The 27,929-nt window shown below is 47.5% G+C and overlaps 1 protein-coding gene and 1 non-coding gene across 2 annotated transcripts; one reads left to right on the forward strand and one right to left on the reverse strand.

Moving 5' to 3' along the window:
• Positions 1 to 703: 703 nt before the first annotated feature.
• Trnai-uau (transfer RNA isoleucine (anticodon UAU)) lies at positions 704 to 778 on the reverse strand. Its single transcript has one exon. It is a non-coding gene; the product is annotated as a tRNA-Ile (tRNA).
• Positions 779 to 2,667: 1,889 nt separating this feature from the next.
• On the forward strand, positions 2,668 to 27,679 carry Spint2 (serine peptidase inhibitor, Kunitz type 2). Its single transcript, XM_047529346.1, has 7 exons — positions 2,668 to 3,147; positions 20,735 to 20,905; positions 23,183 to 23,242; positions 24,398 to 24,451; positions 25,131 to 25,292; positions 25,553 to 25,591; positions 26,883 to 27,679. Exons 1-7 carry the CDS (start codon positions 3,042 to 3,044, stop codon positions 27,047 to 27,049), a joined length of 759 nt encoding a protein of 252 aa, XP_047385302.1. The 5' UTR covers positions 2,668 to 3,041; the 3' UTR covers positions 27,050 to 27,679.
• The last annotated feature ends 250 nt before the right edge of the window (positions 27,680 to 27,929 follow it).

Raw genomic sequence — 27,929 nt, forward strand, 5'->3', positions numbered from 1 at the left:
GCCAGGACTTACTGGGAGATGGTAGAAGTGCTGGCAGAGAACTTTGGCCTCATATTCAGACTATTGACTTGAATCTCAGGACCTCACTGTGAGACACAAGGTTTGTTGGTTCTTTGTCTTGTGAATTCAAAGAATGAAATCCACAGACATGAAGGGTGAAAGCAAAGTAACAGGATTTATTAAAGTAATAGAAAGAAAGCCAAGCTCCTGCAGTGGGAGCCAAGTTGCTGCTAGGTGGATGTTGTCAAAGGGTTTAATATGATGAGATTAGTGGGGAGTAAAGTGGCCTTGAAGGCCACAGGCTAGAGATATTTTTTAATATATATATATATATATATATATGTATATATGTGTATATATACATATATATATATATATATATATATATATATAGTTGTCAGTGGACCTTTATTTACATGCAGTGCTGAGATTCGAACCCAGTGCCTCACACATACAACAACCCCAGCCCTAGATTTTAAAGAAGTGGGTCTGTGAGTCCAGTCACACCAGGACACCTGGTGTTTATGCGACCCTTGTTTAATCAGGATGTCAATCATGTACCACTTCAGCTCAGGGACTGGCTCAGGGTTGCAGGGCATACCTTCAGGCTCCAAGGGAGTCACCAGCCACTAGCTATCTACTTCATTTGTAAACTCTTGGGCCCAGAGGGACCCTTAACCCTGTCTGCCTAACACATTTTTTTTGGGGGGGTGCCGGGGATCGAACCCAGGGCCTTGTGCTTATAAGGCAAGCACTCTACCGACTAAGCTATCTCCCCAGCCTGCCTAACACATTTGTATCTCTGCTCTCAACAGCAAGATTAAAGAAAGTGGTTGGCACTTGGCATGGTGGCTCTGTGCCTGTAATCCCAGTGATTCAGGAGACTGAAGCAAGTTTGAGGCCAACTTCTTCAATTTAGTGAGGTCCTTAGTAATTCAGAGACACCCTGTCTCAAAATAAAAAAATAAAAAGGGTTGGGGATGTGGCTCAGTGGTAAAACACCCCTGGGTTCCATCCCAGAGACCAAAAATAGATGGCTGGCAAAAAACCTCAATTGCTCAAAGTAAACACCATACTGATAACTCAGTTAAGGTTCTTCATATATTGTGCCAGAAGGGAGGCTGCATATGGGTAGGGTCTCTGACTCCTGGAACACACTGACGACTTTCTTGCCTTAAGACTTTAGCATCTGCTGTTCCTGTTGCTCGATTATTTGTCCTTCTCCCTTCTTATCCTTCAGAGTTCATTATCAAAGTCACTTTCAGCAAGGTCTTTCACAGCCCAACTCAAAAGTTCTCTTACTAGTTTCCATCCTAGTTGTCAAATTCATGCCCCACTGTTTTTTAAAAAAAAATTAATTTGTTCTAATTGGTTATATATAACAGAATGCATTTTCACATGTATGCCCCACTGTTTTTAATAATGTTTTCTTTCTGTGTGTGTGTCTCACTGGGGTCTGAACCCAGGAGTGCTCTCCAACTGAGCTACATCCCCAATGCTTTTATTTTTTATTACTATTTTATATTTTATTACTATTTCCAATACTGTGTTTAAATATATTTTTAGATGTCGATAGGCCTTTATTTTATTCATTTATTTATATGTGGTGCTGAGACTTGAACCCAGTGCCTCACACATGCTAGGCAAGCAGTCGACCACTGAGCCACAACCCCAGCCCTTGAACTTATTTTAATTATGCTGTTGACTGTCCTTGTCCTCTACTTCTGTGCCTGCCCTTCCAAAGCGCCCCCTCCCCCAGCATTTTTTTTTTTTTTTTCTTTTTTGGTACAGGGGATTGAACCCAGGGACGCTTAACCATTGAGTCACAATCTCGGCCCTATATTTTATTTAGAGACAGGATCTCGCTTAGTTGCTTAGACTGGCTTCTAATTCACGATCCTCCTGCCTCAGCCTCCGGAGCCGCTGGGATTCCAGGCTTGCGCCCCGCTCCTCCATCCCCCTCTTAACCGTCAACTCATGCCGCCCTGCCTCCGGAAAGTCTTCCTTGACCCCCAATCTGGGTTGGGTGTCTTCTTTGGCTCTCCCCTTTTCAGGTGGGATCACTCTACCTAGCTTCCCCAGCACAGCCCTGACGTGGGTCTGTGGCTGGCGGGTGGAGAATTTCTCCCTATCTGTACAGGGAATCCTGGAAATGGGGTCATCACCTGCCCTGGTATTCTACCATCCCAGCCCCTGTTCACTAAACCCTAGACTTTCTGCAGCACAGCCCTAATCACTCTTGTCATCACTACTCGGGAATGCTCCTGTCCAGTGAACTAGGACCACAGCGGGGTCCTCAGTGTTGCGCCACGAAGTAGGCGCTCAGTGAACGCTGAATTTAGGAATAAATCCCTGACCTACAAAGGAAAGCTAAAGCAAGAAGGGCAGAAAGCCACAGGTTTCCAAGACACGTGTGCCGCCCACTCAGAGGCCTGGCCTGAAGAGAAGGCACTCGGAGGTCCTCACCAAGACCCAACAGCAAGCGTGCCAGAAGTCTCGGCATTCAGCGGCTTGATCCCCAACCCGACAGCTACCCATTGGGGCGGAGCCAATAGAAGCCCCGCCTCTTTCCCTGCGCCAGGGGCGGGCCCAGGTGCGCCAAGGGCGGGGGAGCATCCTCTCAGGTGCCGGCTCTCTGCGCCTGCGCTGTGCACGCCCCGCCTCGCCAGGTGCTCCCCGCCCCCCTGCCCGGCTGCCTCCTTCTAGCCGCTTCCAGGCGTCCGCCATTGGCTCTGGCGCCCCCCTGCCAGTTTGGCGGTGTGGCGCGCTCCTGAGTTGGGAAGGGTCGCTGAGTGCCGCGAGGGGCAAAGGGAAGCGTGGGGAGCGGACCGAAGCGGCGAGCACGAAGACAGTGTCCGCCCACCGAAGGTGCGAGAAAAAGCTTTCTGAGCCTCGGGCACCTCACAGATCCCGTGGGGGCAACCGCACCTGAGCCGGTGGGCCTCCAGCGCGCGTGCGCGACCAGGGTCTTCCCGCACCTGATCGCGAGACCCCAACGGCCTGCGGCTCGAGGCCTCGGCGGCGCATCCCGGGCACCCGTCATGGCGCAGCTGTGTGGGCCGCGGCGCTGCCGGGCGCTCCTCGCCCTGCTGGCATCGCTGCTCCTCTCCAGGGCCGAGGTGGCCCACGGAGACCGAAGCATCCACGGTGAGGGCCCGATGGGTGTCCAGGGAGGAATGGAGGCCGGAGGCGGGGCTCTAGGGGCAGAGTCTGGGGGTAAAGTGGGTTCGGGGCCCGGGAATTGCGGGGGAGGAAATTGGGGGCGGCTTGGGAATGGTCAGGGCGCCTTGCGATTGAGTCCTGAGGAGGTCTGGGGGCTCTTGGGAATGCACGGCGGGCGGAGGAGAAAGGTTGGGAAAGTTTCCTTAGGAGGAAGGAGGGGCCGAGGGTATTGACCAAGAAGGAAGTGGCCTTGGCCCTCCCTGGGGCAGGAAGGGGGTGAGGAGCCGCACCGAGTACTCTTCCTGGCAGCGGAAAGTTCCATGGCCAAAGAAAGCCAAGGCAGGCCACGCCTCTGAGGGTTGTGGGTTGGATTTGGTGACCTGGTGGCAATTTTGGCTTCAGGAAGAAACCCCCATCGCCATCTCTTTGAATATTGAGCCACAGTCTCCAGAAAGTTTTCTAAATCAGTCGCAGTTGGGTTGATGCCCAAGATGAAGGGGTTTCTTGGTGATGGTCGAAAAAAGGAAGAAAAGAGGAGCAACTGGTGGCCGGGAGAAACCTTGCCAAGGTGCAGAGATGAAGCTCCTTCCTGCCAGAGAGTATTGGCAACCAGCAGCTGGGGTTGGCTTCTTCAAGTGTTGTTATAAGCTTAACCGCTTCAGACAGGTACCAGAGGGTTTTGAAAAGAACTCTGGAAAGAAGAATCCATTGATTCAGCGAACTTAGCCTCTGCCATGTGTCAGGGACTGTGCTGGCAGTGGTGACAACAGTTGATTCCACAGAGCTTGGCATTCACAGAGCTTGTAGTCCAGCGGGAGAGATGGTGTACATCTAAATAAAGAGCCCTGACCAAAGATTAAATGACTAAGAGGTAAATGAACAGGGTGAAGTACAGGAACAGAGTGACAAGATGAGGGGGGCTCCTTTAGCTCCAGTGGTCAGGGGAGGTCTCTCCGAGGAGGTTGGCATCTGAGCTCTGACATGAAGAATGAGGAAGTGGCAGCCACACAAAGACCTTGGGAACCAGTGTTCAGTTGTCTGGAGATGATTGAGTGCAAAGGCCTTGAGTGTGGAACAAGCTCATTGAATTCAAGGAAAAGAGGGAGTCATAGCAGAAGTGAGAGAGGGGGACTGGGAGGAGGGAGAAGTGGGCAGGAACTAGGCGGCCCAGGGCTTTATAGGCCAGCACATTGGGTGAAAAAAGAGAGGAGCAGGATGTGTGCCTGCCAGGTCATCATCCCCTGTGGTAACTTCTGGAGAATGGTCAGCTGCCCTGTTGTTGAGGTAGGGGGAAAAGGAAAAAGTTGTCCAAGTTGTCAGGAGCCAGTGGAGAGAGGTACAGTCCTAGAGGGCCTGGAATGAGGAGTGCACGTGTTGACTGTTGCAGTACGAACCAGAATTTGTCAGCCCTTCTGGGCTTTTTCAGATGAAGAAATGAAGTTAGGATGTGTCTCCAGTTACCTGGCCTGGGACTGCTTGTGGTTACTGCTTCCTCTGAGCGCAAATGTGTTGTGGAAATAACCTGTCGTGGTGGTGACATGACAGGCCTGCTCATACAACAGTCATTGACAAAGCCAGGTCTGACTGCAGAGGCCTTCTCTGTTCTTTGTGTCTCCCCAACCTGACCCCACTTTTCCCCTGATTCTGCTGGAGCTGGCTGGACCTACTGACCTTTCAGAAGTTCTAGTGTCTGACGGGGTGAACTATTGCCCTCACTTATCTGGAGTGTTGTTTTTGTTTGATTCAAACAACTTGATCTGAGGCAGGAGGCAGTTTTGATCCTGCCCCCCTTCTCCCGTTGCTTTGGTTTTCTCACAAAGAAAGAATATCTGCTGAGCAAGCTGTTTGTCCTGGCACGTGTGCTGCCAGATGAGTGTGTGGAGAGACATGAATGGGGGGTGAGTCTAAGGGAGTGATTTTCTCTGCAAAGACATGAGGAGGCTGAGGAACATGAAGATGGCAAGGCCGACAGCTTGTTGCAGTTGAGGTTCTAGAGAGAATGATCTAGAGAACAGGATACATGGGCAGTGATTGTAGGTGATGAGAATGTGGTTCCAAAGAGCCTGCTGTTATTGAGACAAGGTCTACCGTGTGACTGTAAGAGTGAGGAGTTGGGAGGACAAGTTCACTGGAGGAGGGAAGGTCAAAGAACTGAGGCCAGAGGATCATCTTTCTGGATATGGAAACGAGAGTGCTGAAAGCAGCCTGAGAGGCAGTGAGCCCAGATAAAGATGGTGGAGAAGTGAGGAGTAGGGACATGGGTCAGATGAAGCACGTGGGCAGTGAGCAGTCTGCTCTGATAATGTGGCTTGGGGAGGCTAGGGGAAATGGTCTGGAAGCAGGAGGTTCAGGTTCTAACTAGGGTAAGGTGACAAAAATGCTCAGAGAATTGCAGAAATGAGCTTTTGCTGAAGGGTCCAGGAATTGGGGGTTGGAGATAGGACAAAACAGGCTGTGTGGGGATGAGGATTCACTCTGGGGAGGTGTTTTTTTTTGTTTTGTTTTGTTTTGGGTTTTTTTGGTACTAGAGATTGAAGCTACATCCCAACCTTTTTGATTTTTTTAAATTTTGAGAGAGGATCTCAGTTGCCAAGGGTCTCTCATGTAGTTGCTGAGGGTGGCTGGCCTCAACTTGTGATCCTTCTGCTTCAGCCTCCGGAATTGCACTCTGGGGCTTCTTGTCTGTGATCAGTGTCTCCTGGTCTGAGATTGACCATGTCGGTGAGGCTCTTGAGTGATGGAGGGCAGTGGGAAGGGCGTGGCAAGTACACGGGGCTTTTGAAGGCCTGGAGGAAGAGTCCTGACTCCAAACCTGCAGACAGGTAGGGAAAACTTTCCTTGTGCTGGGTTTTCCAGAATCGGGATAAATCTGTCTTCCATAGAAAATGGCCCCTTCCTGGGAAGCTTCACGAAATCTTTTGGTGACTTGGGTGATTTCTAGAGTCAGGAATTTCTTATTTAAGACGTTTGGTGTCTGGGGTTGTGGCTCAGTGGTAGAGTGCTTGCCTAGCATGTGGAGACACTGGGTTCGATTCTCAGCACCACATAAAAATAAAGGTTCATCCACGACTTAAAAAAAAAAAAAAAAGACATTTGGCTCTTGGCTTTGCTTGAAAAATAAGACCTGGTGGAACCTGCCCAGAACACAGGCCTTTGTTCCCACATAGCACTCATGGACTGGAGCCTGGAGCCTTCGGGGAGGGACATGTACTCCTCTACCAGTCTATAATTATTTACATTTTGGTACTGGGGATTGGACCCACGGGTGCTCTACTGCTGATCTACATCCTCAGCCATTTTTAATTTTTTTATCTCTCTCAGCCTCCAGAGTAGCAGGTGTTACAGGTATGCACCACGGTGCCTAGTTTATTTGTCCACCTTTTATATCTGTGGGCCTTTGGGTTGTGGCCCGCACCTTGAGAATATGCTTCATTTTAAAAAAGGAGATAGATGACATCTAACAGCTTTTAGAAGTTGTACAGTACTAGTGCTGTAAGGGAGGTGAAAAAAAACACTTTATCATGCAAATAGGCATGATTTTTTTTTCCTCTTCTCTCCATGTGATATTTGGGATTTTTTGTTTTGCTTTGTTTTAAAATATGTGTTGTTTTTTATTTGTAGATGAACACAATACTCTCATTTTATTTACATGTTGCTGAGGATCATACCCAGAGCCCCACACATGCTAGGCAAGCGCTCTACCACTTAGCCCCAGCCCTATTTATTTTTTTATTTTGACACAGGGTCTTGCTAAGTTGCTTAGGGGCCTCTCTTCAGTTGCTGAGGCTGGCTTTGAACTTGTGATTCTCCTGCCTCAGCCTCCCAAGCTGCTGGGATTATAGGCATGTGCCACTGTGCCCTGCATTTGTTTTATTTTTGTGGTACTGGGAAGTGAACCAGGGGCTCATTTATGCTAGGCAAGCAGTCTACCCCTGAGCTATATTCCCAGCCCTTTTTTCAGTTTTTGTATTTTGAGTTGGTCTCACTAAATTGCCTAGGTGACTTTGAACTTGTGATCCTCCTGCCTTAGCCTCTTGTACTGGAATCACAAGTGTGTGCCACCACCACACTCAGCTTAAATTCTGATATTTAAGGGCCCTGAAGTACATACTTTTGACCGGTACAGTATTTCAGAGATTAACCTTGGAAATTCCTTTAGGAGCTGTCATTTAAGTGTAGTTCATGCTTCCTGTAACTTTTTGCCTGGCCTTGGGCGTCAGCTCGTGTTAATGGTTACTTGACTTAGGGTTCTTTGTGGGCTGCTCTTGGGAATTTCCACTGGAGCCTGGCAAGGCAACATTCATTCCACAACCTCCACTGACTTCCAAGCGATCTGCAGTTTCCTTAAGTTAATTACAGCTTCCCCAGACTTCAACACAAGGTGGACTTTCAAGAAAATCTCCAGTGAGTATGTCAGTCACCATTCCTTTCCCTTCCTCCTTATTCCCACAGATAGTTGTGACAGATGGTCAAACTTCAGATGACACGTAAGAGCTCAAGTGTGCCTAGAGTTAGTAGCTGATCAACATCTTATGTAATTTTTATCGTTTATAGAAGAGGTGCTTGATCTGCTTGCAGGCAAGCCACATTCAAGTGCTTATTCACTGATATAAGCAACAATTTTTTCCCCCAGTACTGGGAATTGAACCCAGGAATGTTTTACTTTTGAGCTACATCCCATTCCCCGCCTCTTTTTTTAATTCAATTTTGAAACAGGGTCTCACTAGGTTGCCCAGGTGGGCCTTAAACTTTCTGCTTCAGCCTTTCCCCACCAGCTGGGATTACAGGTGTGTGCCACAGTGCCAGGCGAGTTAGCAAATATTTATCAAGCACCCCTCAAGTGCCAAGGCACTGTTTTAGGGTCTTAAAATAGAGCACTGAACAAAACAGACACACCTGGCTGTTTTTTTGTGACGAGAGGAAGATGGTGCTGTAAACAAAGAAATAGGTCAATATCTGTGCTTTTAACATGAGTATTGTGGGGTTTCTGTGCTTAGTGATGATGACATGGGCTTTGGGGGCTCACGGATTACAGTCCCTACAGGATGATGAGGACCTTGACTTTAGGTCCACTGAGGGAGAGTGTTTTCTTTACAACAGAAACATTTCTTTGCTCAGCCTGGGATGGAGAAAGGAAACCTTTCTTCCACTCTCCTTCATTATACCTGTGGTCAAGGTCATTTGCACATTCAGGCTTGTCCTTGGGTAGCTGGCCAGGCAGCTAGGCCTCTTGTTTTTCTGTTCTGAAGCCAATGGGGAGGCCAGATAAGGGATGAGTTGCCTGTGATCCATGCAAGAGAGGAGAGAGCTCTGCAGGGGTCACACTGAAATGACATCATCCATCTGGAGGCCTTAACCCAGTGGGCACAGGACAAATGAGTCACAGATGACTCCAGAAGCATCAGAGTATGGATTATGGGTTTGTTGTATGATCCTGGTTACAATATCATTTCACAAGTTTGTTTCTGAGAAGATTTTTTAGAAAACTTCTTGTGAAAGAATGAAATGTGAGCTGGGCATGGTGGCACATGCCTGTAATCCCAGTGACTCTGGAGTCTGAAGCAGGAGGATCGAGAGTTCAAAGCCAGCCTCAGCAATTTAACAGGGTGCTAAGTAACTCAGTGAGACCCTGTCTCTGAATAAAATTTAAAAAAGGCTGGAGATGTGGCTCAGTGAGTTCAATCCCTGCTACCAAAAAAAAAAAAAAAAGGAAAGAAAGGAAAAAAAAAAAAGAATGAAGTGCCAGAACGTTGGATGCTGAGGCCCAGGAACTTTGAAGTTTAATTACTTTGAAGTTTATTTGAAATGCATTTCTCATTGGAAATCATTTTACCTTTTTTTCTTTCTTTGTGGCACTGGGCATTGAACCTAGGGGTGCCTACCACTGAGCTCCATCCCCAGTCCTTTTTATTTTAAGATAGAGTCTCACCAAATTACTGAGGCTGGCCTCGGAGTTGTGATTCTTTGGCCTCTTCAGATGTGTGCCACTGTGCCTGGTTCACAATGATTCTGAACTGGGTTCTGGGTGCATGACTTCGGAAAAGTAAATACATAAATTAAAATCAAATTTCATGGGCCGATTAGAAAAAATGTGTCTAAAGGGACTCCTTAGAAGGATGATGATGAAAAAAAGGTTAAATCATTGTTCAAGTGCTAGTCTTTGCTAATTTCTCAAAGTTGGTCCTTGCTTCACAAAAGGACTCCGGAATGAATTCACAGAACTGGTTCTGTGAAGGACTTGGAAATGGTTCGTTTCCTTCCAAGTGCTCTAATGCGCCACTCAGTTCTTGCTGTGGACTTAGGTGAGGGTAGAATTTAACAGTTCTGTTTTAGTGATGAACATGAAGTGACGGTAGGAGTGGTGGTTTACCTTGTGCTGATGGTTTATGAAATATAAGCTTTCATACCTAAATATGTCAAAACTTTATATATAAAACACCAAGATTTTATAACCCTTATAATTTAAATTGGATTTGTCATTGTAAATGTTCTTACCTCATAAATAGAGATTATTTTAAAGTTTCTGAATGAGTTGTCCTAATAATGACAATTTGCAGATGCCCAAGCCTAGAGGAGATAGATGGGTAATTGCTTTCTGTACTGGAAACTGAAGCACTCAAATGTGTGCAATCTGTTCACCTAACCAAAATAGGTGGCTTCATAGAGCACCATAAACTTAAGGCTGATTATAAAAATACCTTTGGAATTTTACCTGGTAGAATTAAAACTTCTTTTTGGGAGATTAAAGTAGGAGAATCTCTTGAGCCCAGGAGTTTGGGACCACCTTGGCCACACAGCAAAACCCCCATCTCAAAAGTAAAAGCCAAGCAAACAGCCTCGTGTTCCTCTTTGGTATTCTCTACCTCTTCAGTCACACAAACCTTGTAAGCTTTCCTCGTTCCTTAGGAAGAAGGCACTCAAAATCCAGATGGGTAAGCAGAGCATAATGATTTTTGTTGTTCTTTTTGTGGTTTTTGTTCCCACTCTGCCACTGGGCTACATCCCCAGCCCTCCCACCACTGTGGGTTGGTGGTGGTGTTTTGGTTCAGGGATTGAACCCAGAGGTGCTTTACCACTGAGCTGCATCACCAGGCCTTTTTGTTATTTTGAGACACGGTCTAAGTTGCTGAAACTGTCCTGGAACTTTCAATCCTCATGCCTCAATCTTCTGAATCACTGGGATTGCATGCATGTGACACCACTCTGGGCTGTTGTCCCTGTCTTATTCTGGTCCCTGGAGGCTCTGCAAATGGTTGTGCAGCAAGAAAATCAAGGGGACAGTTGATACCTGGGTTGATGTCCTCAGCTATTTGGCTCCAGGTTGTGCTTTGGTTTTCTGTATCCCATGCATCCTATCAGTCACCACGTTTGGTTGGACTTTCTAGTGAAATGTTTTGTCCTTCATCTTCATTCCCTCTGTTCCTATATTATTAGTCCAGTGTTCATAAAAACACAGTATCTACTATTTATTAAAAGCTATTGCCACTGGGAATGTAGCTCAGTGGTAGAGCACTTGCCTAGCATGTGTGAGGAGACCCTTGTTCATTCCCTAGGACTGCAAAAAAAAAAAAAAAAAAATCTTTTGCCAAATATTATTTTAAGCACTTCTAATGGGTTAAAAGCTCCTTAATCTTCACAACACTTGGATATTGGTACTGTGTGTCAGAGAACAACTTCCCATTTGCATAGTTTTTAAAAAATGAATCTGCAAGCTTGTAGAATATATCTTTATGGGGCTCATGGAGAAAAGCCAGCTGTCTCCTCACTTCCTTGTTTACAAGTGAATTCAGGTTACAGGTGGTATGTGCTACTTCCCCAAACAGCCAGAGATTGGGCTAGGGAGGTAGCCCAGTTGTAAAGCCCTTATCTGGTATAAATGAGACCCTGGGTTCAATCCCCTGTACTGCAAAAAAAAAGGGGGGGGGCACAAGATTAATGGGGCAATTTTTTTTGTTTCTGTTCTTTTGCATTAGTGGGGATTGAGTCCAGGGGTATCCACCACTGAGCTACTCTCCAGCCCTTCTTTTGTTTTTTTAAATTTCAAAACAGGATCCCACAACTCAAACAACTTATTTATTTATTTATTTATTTATTTTTGTGCCAGGGAATAAACCCAGGGACACTTTACCCACTGAGTCAGATCCCTAGATCTTTTTATGTTTTATCTTGAGACAGGGTCTTGCTAAGTTGCTGAGGGCCTCACCAAGTTGTTGAGGTTGGCTTTGAACTTTTAATCCTCCTGCCTCAGCTTCCCAAGTTGCTGGGGTTACAGGCATGCGCCACTGCACCCAACCCTAGCCTCAAAATTCTGATCCTCCTGCCTCAGCCTTCTGAGTAGCTAGGATCACAGATATGCACCACTGGGTCCAGTCAAAGGGTAGTATTTGCTAACAAACTTGTCAAGAAATACTTTGGTGTCAACTAGATTCAAACATGTATGAATCACATAAGGAAGGTCTTCACCTCAACTTAGGCCCAGTTATAATGTCTTATTGTCTAACATTCACAGCCTTCGCCCTAACCCAGGGAGACATGGTGGTTCCATAATCAGAGCTTTGCTTTATTGTCAAAGCCTCTAAAGTCTGTTTGCTTGCTTGCTTTGTATTTTGAGGTGGGTCTTCCTATGTTGCCCAGGCTGGCCTTGAACTTTCAGTTCTGCTTAGCCTCCTGAGTAGCTGGGATTACAGGTTTGCATCATCACATCTGGCATATTTTTCTATTTTTTAACAGCTCCAATTATTTCCTTTTGTGGTTATCTTAAGTTATTTACCCAGACAAACAAGATGTCATGGTAGTGAATTTGCAGCTGTTTTAAGTCTGTGAACACCCAAGCCCTTTGTAGATGTGGTAATACTTGCCCTAGTTTTTTGTAATTCTTGAATTAAATGACTTTTTTTTTTTTTTTTTTTTTTTTTTGCATTTTGATACTAAGGAGGCCTATTATCTGTTCTTTTCTGTATAATATATGATTTTCAAATATGTGAGGATTATTGTTGCAAATAACCTCCTTTTGGTCCTTGGAATTTGAAGTGGCTGTTTTGAAGAGTAGAGCTGTTTAGCAGTGAGTAGTGGGCTATGGCGTTTTTGGCAAAGGACTAACCTGAGGAATGTGGTCTGTTTTAAGGAATGCGAACCCCAGGAATCTGGGCTGTCGGTTTGGCCCCCACAGGAGAGACTTGGGGAGTTCCATCTGAGCAGTGTTCTTGTACACCTTCTCTCAAGAAGGCCTTGTCTGGGCTGGAGTGGGGCTGGGGTTGTGGCTTAGCGGTAGAGCACTTGCCTAGCACACATGAGGCACTGGGTTCCATCCTCAGCACCACATAAAATTAAATAAGTAAAATAGAAGTATTGTGTTCATCTGCAACTAAGAATTAAAAAAAAAAAAAAAGAAGGATGTGGTAGACTGCGGCTTGCGATACCACCTGCCTGGGGCCTGTGAGCTGAGAGGTCTAGTTATTAATTTTTTTTTAATGGTTGAGAAAAACCCAAAGAAGAACATTTTGTGTCATATGATAATTATATAAAATTGGAGTTCAGTGTCCATAAATAAGTTTTATTGGAACACAGCCATGGTCATTTATTTCCATACTGTTTATGGTGCTTTTTATGCTGCAGTGAGAGTAGTTGCAGCTGAGACCATGTGACCCATGGAGCTATACAGGCAGGGTTTTCAGCATAGGAACTTCATTTCCTGACTCCATGAAATTACCTCTGACCCCCAACAACAGGGTTTAAGTTTCAGTCATCGCGGTTTGTTAACTGTGACTGTTTGGGTGAAGTAGAAGTGCCAGCTGCTAGCCGTTCAGACTGCAGATTCCTGTAAGTTACATCCAGTCTAGAGCCTGGCTGCTGCATGTCATCCCTTGGTTCATATGTCCACAGCACAGCATGTAGTTGCGTGTCTGCTTGTCCCTATGATAAAACCCCAGAGTACAGCAAAGAGAAAACAGAGTAACTTCTGAAGGTGAAATTCCAGCCAAGCATAAACGAAGTGGCAGAAAAGCCAGCTGGGGGAATGTTGACACTGCCGCCATTTCAGAGGCTGTGGCTATGTGACCAGAGGAGTTTCATGACTGCTTTACAGAAACCAGAAAGGTAACTTGTGGGTGATGTCCCAAAGCAAGTCATGGCAGCAGAAACCTACAGGGAAGCAATTCTCAGGAACACTGTAAGAGCAAAGGGTAAGATGCTGGAAGCCAGTTCAGATCTAGAAAAGCTGCACAGTGTTGCTGGCTCCATGTCATATGAGAATCATTCTATAAACATTGTTCATTTGGGGGGAAGAAATTAACACTTTAATTTTCATATTTGAGCTTACTGTGTACTAAATACTCATTTCACACTTGTAATTGACAACATTTTACAATGTTTTGACATCCCCCACCTACCTTTTTCAGTTTTTTTTCTGAGACAGTCTGGTTAAATTAGGCAGGCTGGCCTTGAACTTTGTGATCCACCTGTGTAGTTAGGATTATAGACATGTTCCACCACACCCAGTTTTGAAGGCCATGGAACAGTCTCCATTGATTGAAAGATTGCTTTGCTTGACCCCCAACACCACAGGTTACTGCCTGTATTTACTGTTTGGCCCTGACCCATGCTCTGGAGGAAATAGATATTGCTGGGTGTGGTGGTGCACACCTGTAATCCCAGCTATTTAGGAGGTTGAGGCAGGAGGATCCAAAGTTCAAAACCAGCCTGGGTTGGTTGGTTTGTTTATTTATTTTTGATGCTGGGGATTGAATTTAGGGGTGCTTTACCACTGAGCCACATCCCCAGCCCTTTTTATTTTTTATTTTGAGATAGGGTCTCCCTAAATTGCTGAGGTTGGCTTTGCACTTGGATTCTCCTGCCTCAACCTCCAGAGTCACTGGGGTTACAGGTATTTTGCCACCATACCCAGCCATCCTGGGCAATTTAGTGAGACCCTGTCTTAAAATAAGAAAAAAAATAAAACAGGTTGGGAATGCACCTCAATGATAGAGTGACCCTTGTTTCAATCCCTGGTACCTCACAAAATAACCATGAAAACAAAACAGCCAGTTATGGTGACACACATTTGTAATTCCAACAGTGTGGGAGCCTGAGGCCATCCTGGGTAAGTTCGTGAGACTCTGTCTATAAATAAATAAATAGGGCTGGGATGTAGTTTAGCAGTAGCACCCTGGGTTCATCCCCAGTACTGCAGACAGAAAAACAGATGGGCCGAGGGGGAGGAGCAGAAGGACCTCTTCCTGATGGACTTCAGTCTGGTAGGTGACCCAGAACTCTCGTGACATGTCTGTCAGACAAGAACACCATGTGCTTCAGTTTATAGCACCCATGGGAGTCTAGTGTATCAAGGGCTAGAACTCTAGGAGTTATCTTTGCTTGTTTTAAAAAGTAAGCTTCAGGGCGGGGTAGCTCAGCGATGGAGTGCTTGCCTCGCACGCCTGAGTTGCTGGTTCAATCAATCCCTTCACCACACATCAAAAGTAAGGTAATAGGTTCTGGGCTGTGGCTCCCGGCAGAGCGCTTGCCTAGTATGTGTGAGGTACTGGGTTCGAGCCTCAGCACCACATATAAATAAATGAATAAATAAAGGTCTATCAACATTAAAAATATTTTAAGAAATAAAATAATATACTCTGAATGGATATAAAAAACATGAATAAAAGATAACACCAAGTTCAAGTTGATCATGAATTTGGGAGAGAGGGAGAACAGGCAGGATTGAAGTGAGAACTATATGGAGGGTTTCATCTATTTGTGTTTTAATGCTTTTTAGTTAGATTTTGATAAAACAGGAGTGACTATACCAGTGTTAGGGTATTTTCTGTAGTTTTCAGTATATTTGTAAAGTCAACATACTTTGTAACAAAGTAGGCACAACTCCAGCTGCTGGGGTTTTTTTCCCTTCTTTTTTGGAGACAGGGTCTGCTAAGTTTTGGAGGCTGGCCTTGAACTTGTGACCTTCCTGAGTAGCTGGGATAACAGGTTCCAACTGTGCTTTTTTGAAGAATGATTAGGGACTATCTTCTCAATCTTGTAAAATTAAATTGACTTGGTAGTGCCTCAAGCCTGAAATTTCAGTAATATCCTTGTTAGAAGGTGACAGCAGATCATTCCAAGTGGTTCTGTCAGGTGAAGTTATTTGAGCTCTTGACTGGTTGTCTCGTTAAAGCTCTACTGACCGCAGAACCAGAGAAACTTGTTTTCCGTGATACCATTCACCAGTTTGTTTCTCAATTTGACAGCAGCCAGTGTTCAAACTGCCTGCCAGGATCTTAAGTTAGGGTCATATTTCAGAAAATATGTGATTTTTAACCTTTTTTGGTTTTTTTTTTTTTTTTTTTTTTGCTTCTGCAAAAGAATGCTAGTTTTCTAAAGATGAGTTCCATTTTTTTATTTCACATATTATGAAGTGAGTGCTTCCAAATTTGGTTCCCATCAGCTTTTTCTCGTTCTTCCTGTTTATTTTTTATTTGCAGTACTGGGAACTGAACCGAGGGGTCCTCTACCACTGAGCTACATCCCCAGTACTTTTTAAATTTTATTTTAAGATGGGGTCTGGCTAAGTTACCCAGGCTTGCCTTGAACTTGCCCCTCCTGCTTCAGTCTCCTGAGTTGCTGGAATTACAGGCATGTGTCATGCCGGGCCCTTAACCTGTGTTTTGAAAACATGTTGAATGTAGTTAATTTTGCATTTTAGCATTTGTGAGCATACAAATAGGACTTGAGATACCTTCCATGATTGCTTCTCAATAGTAGTCTAAGGCCAATCATTTTATTTATTTTTTATTTTTAAATTTTTTGGTAGCAGAGATCAAACCCAAGGGCACTTTACCACTAAGCCACATCCCCAGCCCTTTTTATTATTATTATTTTTTTTATTTTGAGACAGGGTCTCACTAAGTTACTGAGGGCCTTGCTAAGATGCTGAGGCTAGCTTGAACTTGTGATTCTCCTGCCTCAGCCTCCCAAGGTGCTGGGATTATAGGTGTGTGCCACTGCCCTCAGCTGTTGTCATTTCTTAGTAATAATAAAAGAACTCATTAAGGAATAACTTCCTGAAATTATGTCCAACCACATCCCCCGAGCCTTGGCCAGTGCTTTCAGTATGTTTCTCTCCATGACCTGTCATTTAAGTGTGACTGGAAACAGGCCCCAATGAGGCCTCTGGAGAAGGGAAATGACCTTGTTGAGCTCTCAGACTGGGATAACAGCCCTGAGGAATCTTTGGCTTTTAGGCAGCTCAGTTCTGTTTCTGCTGCCTGTGGAAGGCTCCCTACCCGAGTGCTCCAAGGGATGAGCGGGAATTCAGAACCCAGCTCTGTTTATTGCTTGCCTTTATCCACCCCAAGGCTCAGAGTCCTCTTTTGAAAAGTAGGGGTGTTACTTCATGGTTCACTTTTTTTTTTTTTTTTTTTTGGTACCAGGGATTGAACCCTGGGGCACTTAACCACTGAACCACATCTCCAGCCCCTTTTTAAAAATATTTTATTGAGAGACAGGGTCTCGCTGAGCTGCTTAGGACCTCCCTAAGTTGCTGAGGCTGCCTTTGAACTCGAAATCCTCCTGCCTCAGCCTCTTGAGCCACTGGGATTACAAGAGCGTGCCATATTTCACTTTTATTGTGACCATTAGAAATAGGCACATGATATGCCTGGCATAATGTTAGGTGGAGGCAAGAAGTGGGGTGTCAAAAAGTAGGTAATGCTCTGCATGTCAGTTTTTTTTTCCTTTTCCCCCCAGTACTGGGGATTGAGCCCAGGGGCGCCCTATCACTGACCTACATCCTTAACCCTCTTTGCATTTTATTTTGAAGACAACCTCACTCACTAAGTTGCTGAGGCACACCTTGAGCTTGTGATCCTTCTGCCTCAGCCTCCTGAGTTGCTGGGATTACAGGGGTGCATCTGTATGCGTGCTCATTTTTTAAATCTGAATCTGCCGTGGTACTTTAATTTAAAAAAAAAAATTTTAAGGAAGATGACAAATCATGGAAGTCATCATAAATACCAAAATATTTCTGGCTTTTATAAAAGTTTTTTGGAGAGCAATGAAAGAAAAAGTTCATTGGTGTTATTTGTGGTAAAGTGAAGACTGTATGTGTTTTATGAAGGAACACTGCCTCCTTTAAAGCAAACACACAGACTAAAACAAAGTCGCTTTCCATGACCTCAGTTCTCTCAAGCCTGCAGAATAAAGGTTCATGCCGTACAAGTTTAAATGCAATTTAGTAGTCAGGCATGGTGGTGCTCTCGGTGGTCCTAGCTACTTGGGAGGCTGAGGCAGGAGGATCAAAAGTTTGATGCCAGCATGGGCAACTTTGAGAGAACCTGTCTCAGAATAAAAAGAACTAAGGATGTGACTCACTGATAGAATGCCCCTGGGTTCAGTCCCCCAGTGTGGGGTGGGGGCATTTAGTTAGTGAAAGTATGTTGACAGAAAGAGACTCCTGGGGGCTGGGGTTTCTGGCTCACTGGTGGAGTGCTTGCCTGGCATGTGTGAGGCACTGGGTTCAATCCTCAGCACCACATCAAATAAATAAATAAACAAAGGTATTATGTCCATCTACAACCAAAAAAATATATATTAAGAAAAATAAAAAAGAGAGAGACTCCTCCATTCTGAGACACTTCCTTTCATACTCACAGAAAGGCGTCTCCCCCCTATACTGGAGCTTGAACCCAGTGCTCACACATGCTAGGCAAGCACTCTACCACTGAGCTACAGCCCCAACCCCTCAAGTTTTCTTTTAATACAGATGTTTTGACTTCCTCTGGGCCATCAGGGAAGTCCTTCATCCCTCTTCTCATGTAAGCAAACCTGAAAACAAGGCTGCTTTTTGGATCTGTGAAGTTAGTATGTGGTAATTTAGAACTGTCCAGACAGAATAGCCTTCCAGTCCCCCAGAACTTGTGACAAGGGTGCTCACATCCGAAGAAAGAGCTTTGTACTCCCTCAGGGTGCCGGGCCACAGTGTGCCAAGAGGTGTCTCTGAGGCAGGCCCTGGCGGTGGGTTCAGATGCGGCCAGGAGTCTTTGCTCTGCTTCTGAGTTCCATTGGCGAGAAGAGCCCTAGAATCATTCAGTGAACGTCATTGTTCTGACTGCAGGTGACTCCCAGTGACCTGCTGCATGTCAGCTTGCTTTCCCAGGTGGTGTACTGGCAAACACAAACCTCTGGCATGCTTGACAATTGATTTCTTCTTGGATGCTGGTTATTTAGCGTTTAGGTTTCCTGTATTGACCTGTGGGCCTTGTTAGCGCTGTCAGCATGCCCATGTCTCCTCAGGGACCCTGGTACTCCTGCAGATCTGAACCTATAAGATGAGGGCTACCTTTAGGCACTGTGGAATTCACTCATCCTTCGGTAGATCTTTTTTTCTTTTCTTCTTCTTTTTTTTTTTTAATCTTTTTTAGTTGTTGAAGGACCTTTATTTTATTTACTTATATGTGATGCTAAGGATGGAGCCCAGTGCCTCAAGCACTCTCCCACTGAGCCCCAGCTCTAGCCCCTTCTTTTTTTCCTCTTTATATACCCTCAGGCTTTTGCTTCCCAGCATCTAGCATGTAGCTGTCACCCTTGCTTATGTAAAGCCACCAGTTGCTACCATGATGCCATGGTCTGTGGTGTCCGGTGGTTCCCTCCAGACTGCCTTGAGCTTTGTCGGCCCTTCCCTCTGGTTTTTGGTCTTCGCTTTGAGATTTAATTCACATACTATGGACTTCATCCATTTAAGGCAAACAATTCTTCCCTAAAGTTTTTTTTTAATACCAGAAACTGCTTAGGAAGTGTGACTGACATAAAGCAGAGTGATCGCCAGGGCGCTCAGCATGCCTAGGCTCTGGTGGGCTGTGGCTACTACTGGCTGCTCCTGCATAGGTGATGCTTTCAGTTTGGGATTGTAACTGGATCCCGTGGGTCCTCTTCATCTTGTCCTGTGGATCGCAGTGCTGCCTCTGGGCTTGACGCGTGTGAGTTGGGCTGAATAATATGCTGGAGGACTCTGTTCTGCATGTTTTCCCTCAGCCTTGTTGATCCTGTGTTGTGTGACCTTTGGTGCATTGTCAAAAGTGCCTGCTGCAGTGGATACCGGATGGTTCTGGTTCTGGTTGCCTGGGACCTGTTGCGTTGCCCATGCTGACCTCAAAATTGTAGGCCTCTGCCTCAGCCTCCCAAGCAACTGAGGCTGTGGATGCACAGGGCACCCAGCCCCCCGTTGGCGCTGCTTTTAATTCACATGCCATAAAATCATTTAAGTATACATTCCAAGGATTTTTACATTTTACAAATTCATGCAGCTATCACCACAATCCAATTTTAGAACATTGCCATCCTCCCCCAAAGATCCCCATGTCCATTCTCAGTTACTGCCCATCCCACCCCCAGCACTAGGGAATCACTGAACCACTTCCCCCTCAGTCAATTTGCCTTTTCTGGACATGCTGTGTGATTTCATTCACATGAAGCGTTCAGATAAGGAGCCTTTTGGCTGATGGTTTAATGGATGGTTGCTTTCAGAGGATCACTTCCTGCTGCAGAACATGCCTTTTCTGCCTGCTAGTTACCTGGGACTTCCTGGCATATGTGGGAGCTCCTGGGGGAGGGAGCGTGCCTTTTGCACAGTAGCAACCTTTTTCATGGAGAGATCAGTGTTTCCAGAAACATCTGGTTTCATGCCTATCATGCAGTATTTTGGAGACACAGCAGTCTTGTATGCTTTCAGAGGTTGTTCCCAGTTGGTGAAATGCGCCAGGCAAACATGGAAACGACTAAAGAGGGGTGAACAACCACCCATGAGCAAGTGTGCCACCTGGATGCTTGTATCCAGACCTGGTTATCATGCACCCTTGTGCTGGTCCCCACGCAGATCAGGATTAGTGGGGGCTGGAGTGCCTGGGAGATGGGGAATCGCATGGTCGAGTTATTTTTGGTGGTTTCCTCTCCTGGGAGTCATCAGGAGAAATGTGATTTCTCTAGGCTAGTTTTTTCGCCCTTTCTGAGAGGCCATTTAGCCTTTTATATGCAAATGAACTGGTTGGACTTTTATAACATTGTTTTTTATTTCTCTGACCAGAGCGGGACCACATTTTAGGGACTCCTGGAAACCCAACTCCATTTCCTTGTGCTCAGATGGGAACCACTGAAGTTCTGGGATGGCGGTGTGGCCTGCATTGCCTTTGAGGATGGGAGAACTAGAGTTGGAACGCTTGTTTCTAAGGCTCTTGTGACTTGAGTGGCCTGTCTGGTTGGAGAGAGGATAAAAAAAGTTAGGAAAGTTGCACTTGGGGGTGCTTTACCCACCGACAGCGCATCAAAGACGAATGTCTTTGATAAGGGGAGCAAGGGCAGAATCGACTCGCAACGTTGTGTGGGTGGGCCAGGCTCCTGCTGGATGGCGTGGTTCTTCCCGCACAAGGAAGGACTCGCCAAGCAGGCCTGAAGGCAGCTCACAGAGGGACTGGCTGGACCTTAAGGCTCTGTCTCTTAGAGATCTGGAAGATCGTGGGCCGCCTCCTATAGGAATGTCCTTTGAAGCCAGGGTTGCCCTGTCATAGCAGCTGGGTTCTGTTTTGTGTTTCAGACTTTTGCCAAGTTTCGAAGGTGGTGGGACGATGCCGGGCCTCCATCCCCAGATGGTGGTACAATGTCACTGAAGGGTCTTGCCAGCCATTTGTGTATGGTGGCTGTGAAGGGAATGACAACAATTACCAGAGCAAGGAGGAGTGTCTTGAGAAATGTGCTGGCGTTACAGGTGAGACCTTGGTAGTGTGGGAGGTCTTGTTTGTTTATTGGCTATGGACACCTCTGGCTGTCGAACCTGTCAGAGGTTTAAAAAGCAGAACAAACTAGCTCAGTGTGCTGGTCCCTGTGGCCTCACAGTGGTTCACAGGCCTCTCCTCTTCCCGAAGGGGAGAGCAGACCTTTTCTGGTGATTCTGAGTGAGGGTACCCCCCAGCATAGTCCTGGAGAATGGGACTTCAACCTGTTCTCAGGCTGCTCTTCTGTTCCCTGGGCCTTTGGGTTATTTTTACCTCTTGGGCAAATGACACAAAAAGCTCATACAGCCAAGTTATGAGTTGACACTGGAATGTGGGTCATGGGATCAAGATAATGTTGATCCTGACAGCCTAACTGTTAAATAAAAACCCAACACCCCCACCAGCAGGCCCTGGCTCATCCCCAGCCTGGGAGGAGGACTCCTTGAGAGGTAGTGGTGGGGAGGTGTTGGCCTTCTGGGACCTGATCCTTCCCAGATGTTCCAGAGCCCACGGATGGGGCCGTCCAGACAGTCTTGTAAGATTTTCAGTGACACTGTTTTAAAATCAGTATGTGACTTCTTGCAGTATTGGGGGGTGGGGGGAAGCAGGGGATGGGTACAGGGATTGAACTCACGGGCACTGGACCACTGAGCCACATCCCAGTCCTATTTTAGAAACAGGGTCTTGCTAAGTTGCTGAGGCTGGCTTTGAACTCTCGATCCTCCTGCCTCAGCCTCCCGAGCCACTGGTATTACAAGCGTGCGCCACCTCGCCTAGCTCACACAGCTTTTCTTGATGACTTGGCTTTAAGGCTGTGACTCTTCAGCATGGACCCTGTGTGGACCCCTCAGGACCTACGACAGCCCCCAAGCCTGCCCTGCATCCTTGTCTGGTGCTTACAACTTTCTGTCTTTACCCACTGGCTCTAATTCCTCTTTGCTTTGCTGCGCGTTCAGAGATCAGATAAGCTTATTTAAGTTTGTAAAGAGGGGACAACAAAAGTGGCCTTGGCAATGACCTCAGGTCTAAAGCAGTGCAGGAACACATGAGCCCAGCAGTGCGCCCCATAAGGGGCAGTTTGCTTTTCTCTCAGCAAATTTGGAGAGCTGAGGAGGCAGAGTGTGATCTTAGATCAGACGGGTCAATCCCTTACCTCTCGGGGTAACTGGGAACTTTCCAAGATGGTAACTGAGGAAAAAAGGGTTTATTTTTCCATCATAAGTGATGATGCCATGTGGGGCACTGTATTGTGCTCCCTCGCTGTGCTAGCCCCATCTTCTCAGGATGAGGGTTGAGGTATTGGGGACACGCAGGGGATAGTGGATGTAAGCAGGAACATGGCTGCTGGGGGCAAGGGTTGTGTTTTGCTGGGAGAAGCAGGTTCGCTGATTTCCTGGAGGTGGTCCAGAGCCGGGCCCAGCTGCAAGGACCTGAACGCTCAGCTGTGGCACCAACTGCAGCTCTTGAGGGTCTCACAGCGGCCTGTGAAGAGCTGAAAACTGCCAGAGCCACCAGTCCCCAGAGTTTTGCTAGAGTATCTCCCTCCTAGGCAGCCACGCTCTGGGGAGGCCAGATGAGAATGGGAATGCCAACTTATTAATTTACAGCGATAACTAGAACCGCCTAGGGGACAATACTCCTCAGCCCTTTTCTTTTTATTTTCTTGAGACAGGGTCTTGCCAAGTTGCCTGAATTGGCCTTGAACTTGTGATCCTTCAGCCTTAGTCTTTTGAGTAGCTGGAATTACAGGAATGTGCCACCACGCCTAGCACTATTTAAATTTACACTGTTGTGTGCCCCTTAACTTTTTAATTTATTTTTTAAAATTTTGAAACAGGGTCTCTGAAAGTTGCCCACGCTAGCCTCCCTTCTTAAAAGTCACTCAGCGTGTCTTTGCTCTGATTTCCTTAGAGTTGAAAACTCAGAGCCAGCCCGGGTTCTTCATGACTGAGACATGGCATGCTTGTGGTCCAGCATGCGATGAGCCAGGTGCCATGGTGCACGCCTGGAATCCCAGCACCTCCGGAGGCTGAGGCAGGAGGATCTCGAGTTCAAAGCCAGCCTCAGCAACACAGTATGTCCCTGTCTCAGAATAAAAGATAAAAAGCTGGGGATGTGGCTCAGTGGTTAAGTGCCCTCCATTAAGCCCCAGAACCAAAAGAAAAGAAGTGGGTTGCTAAGTGGTGTGCAGGACCCACTCACGCCTGCTGGCCCTTCTTCACCAGACAGCTGGGAGGTGCTTTCTCACTGCATTATTTGTTCCCTTGCAGAGAATTCCATTGATGGTCTGGACACCAGCAGGAGTGGAGCAGGTTCTTCTGTCCCCAGTGGTAAGTTTTTAAAAGGACCCCAAAGGAAATGAGGGCCTCCCAGATGGTAATCGAGAAAGGACACTGTAACTTGGGAGTCGTAGAGGCTTCCACCTCCTGGTTCTGTTGGCTCAGGATCGGTAAACATGGCTCTGCCTGGGTAGCTGGCTTTGGGCTGCAACATTCTGCCACTGAGAAGCTGTCCTTGTCCTGCCCACAGGAGGGTCAAGGGTTTCACGGTGCCTCCTGGCTGCCCAGTGGAGGCTCAGGCCCCTGCCTTGGCCCGCGGGCCTCGCCTGCTGTGCTATCTCACTTCCCACCCCAGCTGTCTCGCCTGTTCTCCCTCCTTTGCTCCCTGTTGTCTTGCCGTCTCCCGTGCTCCGTCCTTTGCTGCCCGCCCGCCTCTCCGCCTGCTGCAGTCCTGATCTCGAGCTTGGCGTTAGCTTGCTTTGTAGTGCTGACAGTAGCCGCCCCACTCCTCCTTTATGCTTAAGGACTCTGCAGCTGGAGCCTGGGTGAGTGGCACATGCACTAGCAAAGGCACCTCAGGGGCCAGTGACCAGGCAGTGGGCTCGGGGGGCCTGAGAGACCTGCCCTGCAGGAGGGAGGGACTCTGCCCCACTCTTGTTCAAGGAAGAGATCCCCGGGTGGCTCGTGCCCGTTCACTAGTTGTGACCTGGGCTTTGGCCTCTGACTCACACTAATGCCTGTGAGAGTGTTTTGGTGAGGTGGCTGTGAGGGTCGGCTGACTTGTAGCTTGCTACTTGTGCTAGGCCAGGAAACCGTGCCTGTCCTGGCCTTTCTCTGCCTGGGTGCCCTGTTCACTCCCTTGGCTGGCCTCTCAAGTTCATCCAGAACCCTGGCCCCACCATGGTAACTCAGGTGTCCAGCCTGTTCAGAAAAATTTCCTCAGGAGAGTGAAATTTCTAGTTGTATCAGGAAGTGTCTAATCACAACAGAAATGGCATCTGGGTCAGTTTCCATAGTGGTCTCTAGGTGGGACTGTTCTTTCACTGTGTTACGTGCACTGACTGGCAGGTGCTGTGGTCCACACCCTTCCTTAAAGGTGACACTTATGTCTATGCTCCCATAGTGGGCCCTTTTAGACCCAGTCCCCACTTGGCCATGTGTCCTGTATCTGTCCCAGCTTCCCTGACAAAGATGTTTGTGTTTCAGTTCCCAGAAGGCAGGATTCTGATGACCTCTCTGATGGTGTTTTCAACTATGAAGGTATGACTTTTTAAAGAAAAATTATGCATGGGCAGAACATGGTTTCTTACCTAGTGGGCAGTTGAAAGTTTCTACTGAGGGAGGAGGGCCGGGGTGTGGCCCAGTGGTAGGGCACTCGCCTAGCACGTGTGAGGCCCTGGGTTCCAGTCCCAGCACCGCAAACAGCACAAAAAAAGAGAAGAAAAAGAATTGTAGAATAGGGCATTTTGGCCTTTCTGAGGTGACAGCATTCTAAGCTAGGATGGGGGTGACAGTCCCTAGTAGATGCTCCAGGCTGTGCCAGGGGAGAAGATTTATTGGAAGGGAATGGAGTGTGTGGATCTAGAACTTACCTTCTGCTCGTCTCTCACCAGCTGTGTGACTGTGGGCAAGTTGCTGTCGCTCCACCTCACAGTTCCCGGGTGTGAAATTAGGGTCCCAGGACAGATCTTGTAGAGTCTGAGTCAGGACACAAAAGTTGCCAGGAATAGTCCCTGGCGTCGCGTCATCAGTACGTGAGCACAGTCCTGGCTGTAAAGAAGCCATCTGAGGATGTAGGGCAGAGTGGGCCGTCCATAACTCAGCAGGTCCTTTACCCAGGGAGATCTCTCCATGGAGATTTCTCCGCTGTGTCTGCTGAGGCACGTTGTAGCTCTTCCCTCCTCCTGGGCCCCGCTGATTCGTGCCACCTTGCCTACAGAGTACTGCGCTGCCAAGGCCGTCACTGGGCCCTGCCGGGCAGCCTTCCTGCGCTGGTACTTTGATGCTGAGAAGAACTCCTGTGACAACTTCATCTACGGAGGGTGCCGGGGCAATAAGAACAGCTATCTCTCCAAGGAGGCCTGCATGCAGCGCTGCTTCGGTGAGGCTGAGTCTGTGGCCCTCCCGAGGACTCGAGTCCCTCTCTCCATCCCTGAGATGAGGGCGTTGGGAATGCTGTTCTTTGGACCCCACCAGAGCGGCAAGGCCTCAGCCCCTGACAGCTAGCATTCCCTCAGAAAAAGTTCCCTGCAAGGACCCCAAGGCTGAGGCGAGCCTGAGGGGCAGCCTGGATTGGTGGCCACTCTGTGAGCTGGGCAGGGCCATGAGCTGACCTCTCAAGAATTGTGCGCTCTCTTCCAGGAAAGGAGCCGTATCCTGTCCTCCCCCCTGGCACCAAAGGTTAGTGACCTCTTGCCTGTCACCTTCCTTTCTCCACGGAGCTCAGTCTGCTCAGCTGCCTGTCACCTTCCTTTCTCCACGGAGCTCAGTCTGCTCAGCTGCATTTTCTTTAGGCTCATGTTATCTTGGCCACATTGTCTTTTCACTCTAAATATCTTTTTGGTAGAAAGCTCTGTCTTTACATGAGATGGTGAGGCAGCTTGGCATATGTGGTGGCCGTTTGTCCCAGCATACTTTGTACACAAATAGGCTGGTGTGAGTCAGTAATTCCACAGGCCATCCCTGCCACCAGGCTGACCTGAGGGTTGAAGGGAACTTGGCTGTTGTAGGGTATAAACAGTTGGTCATGGGTTTCAGAGAGGAGAGCCACATGAGCCCCAGGCCAATGCCATCGTCCCCAAGCAGTCTGGCCTGACAGAGGCTCAGCATGCTCTCACTTTTGTTTCTGAACCTGAGTTGTAAATGGTGATCTTGGCACAAATAACTTGCCACACTGGTTTGGCCCCTTTCTTGACCTGTTTACCTGCTAGGAGCCAAGACCTGACCTGCAAGTCTGCCTTGTTCTAGAAGCTGGAACCTGGTTTCCCAGGTGTGGGTTTGGAAAGCTGCCCAGGTCTTAAGAGTTGGTTGGGGGGCTGCGGTGGACAGGGGAATCCCCAGAAGCCTGGGTCTGAAGTTCTTGAGCCAGCGGAGGAGGGAGAGTCAAGTGGCCGCCCAGGAAGCCATGCACCTTAGGCAGAACCCTGCCTGGAGAGAGGGCATCTTCACTGAGCAGTGGGCAGCCACGGGCAGCCACTGTTATATCTGCCCAGCAGGTAGGAGCGCGGCCCCTCCCTCCCAGCGCAGCTCCACCTGGTGTCATCCCAGCAGCAGTCCTCTTAGCCACCTGCAGGGTCACATGTTTTTCTCTGCTGATCAGGAGTGTGTGTGGACACACAACCTTTGGGATTTGATGTTACTCACCACAGGGAAGCTTCGCTCCCTGGTGTGCATCTGTTGCACTCCCATGTGGTTCGACCCAGCTCATGGCAGGGATCTGAGTAGAAGTGGCATGTTTCAGAAAGGAGGAACACAGAGCCACCTTGTGCATGTGGCACGGCACCTCCTTTTTCAGGGGTTCTCCTTGGTGACTTCCCTGGCAGGCTGTCTCCCCAGTTCCAGTTCTCCAAGCCCTACTGGGTTGTTGGAGGTGTCTGTTCCTTGTCCAGCTCATGTGGGCTGTCGTGTGTCCTTGGGGAGCTGTCTCTGGCTGCTTGCCTCCTTACTCACTGATCTCCTGTCTTGTCCCCAGCGGTGGTCCTGGCAGGTCTCTTTGTGATGGTACTGATCCTCCTCCTGGGAGCCTCTGTGGTCTGCCTGATCCGGATAGCGCGGAAGAAGCAGGAGCGTGCTCTCCGCACTGTCTGGAGCTCTGGAGATGACAAGGAGCAGCTGGTGAAGAACACATATGTCCTGTGAAGGGCCTTGTCGCCAGAACGGGGAAGGAAGGGGAGAATGTGTGCTTTTTAAAAACTAGAGTGATTGATTGTATCTGCGAGATCATTAGGGCTTTGGTCTGTTTGTTGCTCCGAACGGTGAGGAGGTGCTTCCTGAGCCAGGCGGACTTGCTTGGGAAACCCTCATGGGCAGGCGCTGCTTCTCGACCCCACCGCTGGCAGCACCCACAGTGGGGTCCCCCTTCTGTGCCCAGGTGTCGTTTTCTGTGCTCATGTCGAACCCCATTGCCTCCTTTCCCACCACGAAAGCAATGTTTAAAAGTTTCCTTGGTTTGTTTGATTCATGGTTGTTGTTGTTGTTGTTGTTGTTGTTTTTAAGTAGAAACAAAAGGTTTTTTTTTTTTTTTTTTTTAAATTAGGGTTCTGAAAGGAAGAAAATAAAACATGTAAGTTTAATAAAAAAGGGTCTTTCCTTTTAAAAGAAATTTCAGCATGTGCTTTATGTCTTCATTGATCTACAAATTTATACTCAGATTATCTCAAGACTGGACGTGGTATGTTCCATTCCAGAAACTGACCCTTCAAGTATCATCTTTCAGATCTTTTTGAATATAACCCACAGTGTGAAATAAATTTTACATTATTGTGTGCCTGTGAAGTTTCACCAGACAGCATTCAGCTTGACCATCTGTGGACAATTCTGGTACTGACACCAGGCAGAGCAGTGCACTCCTGTGATCCCAGAGACTTGGGAGGCTGAGGCAGGAGAATCACAAGTTTGAGGCCAGCCTCAGCAATTTAGTGAGGCCTTAGAAACTTAGTGAGACCCTGACTGAAAAATAAAAGGGGGCTAGGTGTAGTGGTGCACACTTGTAATTCCAGCGACTCGGGAGCCTGAGGCA

This window comes from Sciurus carolinensis, chromosome 16 (genome assembly GCF_902686445.1).
Source record: "Sciurus carolinensis chromosome 16, mSciCar1.2, whole genome shotgun sequence".
Lineage (NCBI taxonomy): Eukaryota > Metazoa > Chordata > Mammalia > Rodentia > Sciuridae > Sciurus > Sciurus carolinensis.